A 2,628-nucleotide genomic window follows, 5' to 3' on the forward strand; every position below is an offset into this window, starting at 1 on the left:
CTATGGCCTTTCTCTTCTCCAAATAGCAGTGAAAGTTTGACGAAGAAAATCAACGAAATTTCCCACGGAGTCAAACGGGGCTGGACGGACGTGAATATACACCTGAAGTGCATGCATGCATGCATGCATGCATGCAGCAGCAGCAGCAGCAGCAGCAGCAGCAGCAGCAGCAGCAGCAGGAGAGAATAATTATTTTATAATAATAAGAACAAAAACAAAAGCAAGAACAACAACTACATAATAATAATAAAAATAATTTTTTTTATTTTTTTTATTTTTTTTGTTATGGGTGCAGCAACTGTGAGAGAGCGAGACCCCTGCTGCTGCTGCTGCTGCTGCTGCTGCTACTGCTACTCCTGCTGTTGCTGCTCCTGCTGTTTTTGCTGCTGCTGCTGTTGCTGCTGCTGCTGCTGTTGCTGCTGCTGCTACTCCTATCACTGTCTACTGTTACTACTGCTACTACTGCTGCTCCTGCTGCTGCTGCTGTTACTGCTGCTGCTGCTGCTGCTGCTGCTGCTACTGCTGCTGCTGCTACTGCTGCTGCTACTGCTGCTGCTGCTGCTGCTGCTGCTGCTGCTGCTGCTGCTGCTGCTGCTGCTGCTGCTGCTGCTGCTTACTTCAGCTAGGTTGTTAGCTTTGGGGTCGTCGTAGTAATCGATAATATAACGAACCTCTTTGCCGCATCTATCTATGTACCAATCGTGACGATCAAACACAGAACCCCAACTAAAAACAAAAAAAAAAAAACAAAAAGGAGACAGAAAGGAGACAGAATAGACAGGGAATAGAGAGAGAATAGAGACAGAGAGGAGACAGAAAGAAAGAAAAAAAAAGGAGACAAAAAGGAGACAAAAAGGAGACAAAAAGAAAAATCTATCTATGTACCAATCGTGACGATCAAACACAGAACCCCAACTAAAAACAAAAAAAAAAACAAAAAGGAGACAGAAAGGAGACAATAAAGGAGACGGAAAGGAGACAGAATAGAGAGAGAATAGAGAGAGAATAGAGAGAGAAAGGAGACAAAAGGAGACAGAAATGAGACAGAAAGGAGACAGAAAGGAGACAGAAAGGAGACAAAAAAAAGAGAAAAAGGAGACAGAAAAGGAGACAGAAAAGGAGACAGAGGAGACAAACAGCAACAGCTTCTTCATCAGGGTTTAGGGTTTAGGGTTTAGGGTTTGGGGTTGTGTGAAGGAAGAAAGAGGGTTTTCTGTTGCCGAAGGGTTTAGGGTTTAGGGTTTAGCATCAACAGCTCGTAGGAGTGTCTAGGGTTTATAGTTCCAGGCCAACCAAGGGTTTAGGGTTTAGGGTTTAGGGTTTAGGGTTTAGGGTTTAGGGTTTACAGGCCGAGGGTTTCCATCAGTCTCGCCGTCATCGTCTTGTCTTCTGAGCGGCCACAAAACCTCGTCAGGGTCACCTCTTTACATTCCCTATAAATATATTTTAACACACAAATTAGGGTTTAGGGTTTAGGGTTTAGGGTTTAGGGTTTAGGGTTTAGGGTTTGGGGGTGATGGGTAGGGTTTAGGGTTTGTGAGAAACAGAGATAAACACATCGGTGAGGGTTTAGGGTTTAGGGTTTCTTCTACATCTATCACACCCTAAACCCTAAACCCTCAACCCTAAACCCTAAACCCTAAACCCTAAACCCTCAAAAAATATTCTTATAAGCGTGTCTCCTTTCTTCTCCTCCTGTCTCCTGTCTCCTTTCCCCTGTCTGCTTTCTCCTTTCTCCTTTCTCCTATCTATCATTTATTATTTATTATTTATTATTTATTATTTACTATTTATTATTTATTATCTATCATCTATTGTTTATAATCTATTGTTTAGGGTTTAGGGTTTAGGGTTTAGGGTTTAGGGTTTACGTGTGTTTTTGTTCAATATGTGTAATTTTTTTCCAGGTTTCTTCGTTAACAAAGTTATGTATAAACACAACGTCTCCAACTGTCTCCTTTTCTGCTGCTTTGCCTCGTCGCTGCAGAGCACGATAAAACTGAGAGCTTGATGGGTATACCCATGCTGCAGCAGCAGCAACAGCAGCAGCAGCAGCAGCAGCAGAAGCGGGAGCAGGAGGAGAAGCAGCAGCAGCAGAAGCAGCAGCGGGAGCAGCAGCAGCAGCAGCGGATGCAGGAGAGGATGAGCAATGTATTATTGTTATGGTGCTGCAGCAGCAGCAGCAGCAGCAGCAACACATGCAGCAGCAAAGGAAGCAGCAGAAGCAGCAGCAACACAAGCAGCAGCACAAGCAGCAGCAGCAGCACCACCGCCACCAGCAGCAGCAGCAGCAGCAGCAGCAGCACAAACAGAAGCAGTATCTCCATCAGCAGCACCAACAGCAGCAGCAGCACCACCAGCAGCACCAGCAGCAGCAGCAGCAACAGCAGCAGCAGCAGCAGCAGCAGCATAATATCTAACATTTATTTTCGCCTGTCTTCGGTATAGAGGAGACCTCTCTATGTGTAGAGAGTCCATCTGTCTCCTCGTTGTTTATAAACGGCATTAAGTTTAGGGGGTTTACTGTCTCCTCTTTCTGGGGATCGTCTCCTCCCACTCCCCCCTCAGACCTAGAACACCCCACACCCTCCTCTCCTCCCCAGCTGCAACCCCGCCTGCTGCTGCTGC

At 45.7% G+C, this 2,628-nt stretch overlaps 1 protein-coding gene across 1 annotated transcript; it reads left to right on the forward strand.

The window, feature by feature from the left end:
- Positions 1-1,516: 1,516 nt before the first annotated feature.
- On the forward strand, positions 1,517-2,420 carry EMH_0014590 (uncharacterized protein; the record flags this gene model as incomplete). Its single annotated transcript, XM_013500161.1, has 2 exons — positions 1,517-1,520; positions 2,032-2,420. The coding sequence occupies 2 exons, from the start codon at positions 1,517-1,519 to the stop codon at positions 2,418-2,420; spliced, it is 393 nt and encodes a 130-aa protein (XP_013355615.1).
- Positions 2,421-2,628: the final 208 nt, after the last annotated feature.

This window comes from Eimeria mitis, genomic scaffold, assembly GCF_000499745.2.
Source record: "Eimeria mitis Houghton genomic scaffold, Emh_scaff509, whole genome shotgun sequence".
NCBI classification, from domain to species: domain Eukaryota; phylum Apicomplexa; class Conoidasida; order Eucoccidiorida; family Eimeriidae; genus Eimeria; species Eimeria mitis.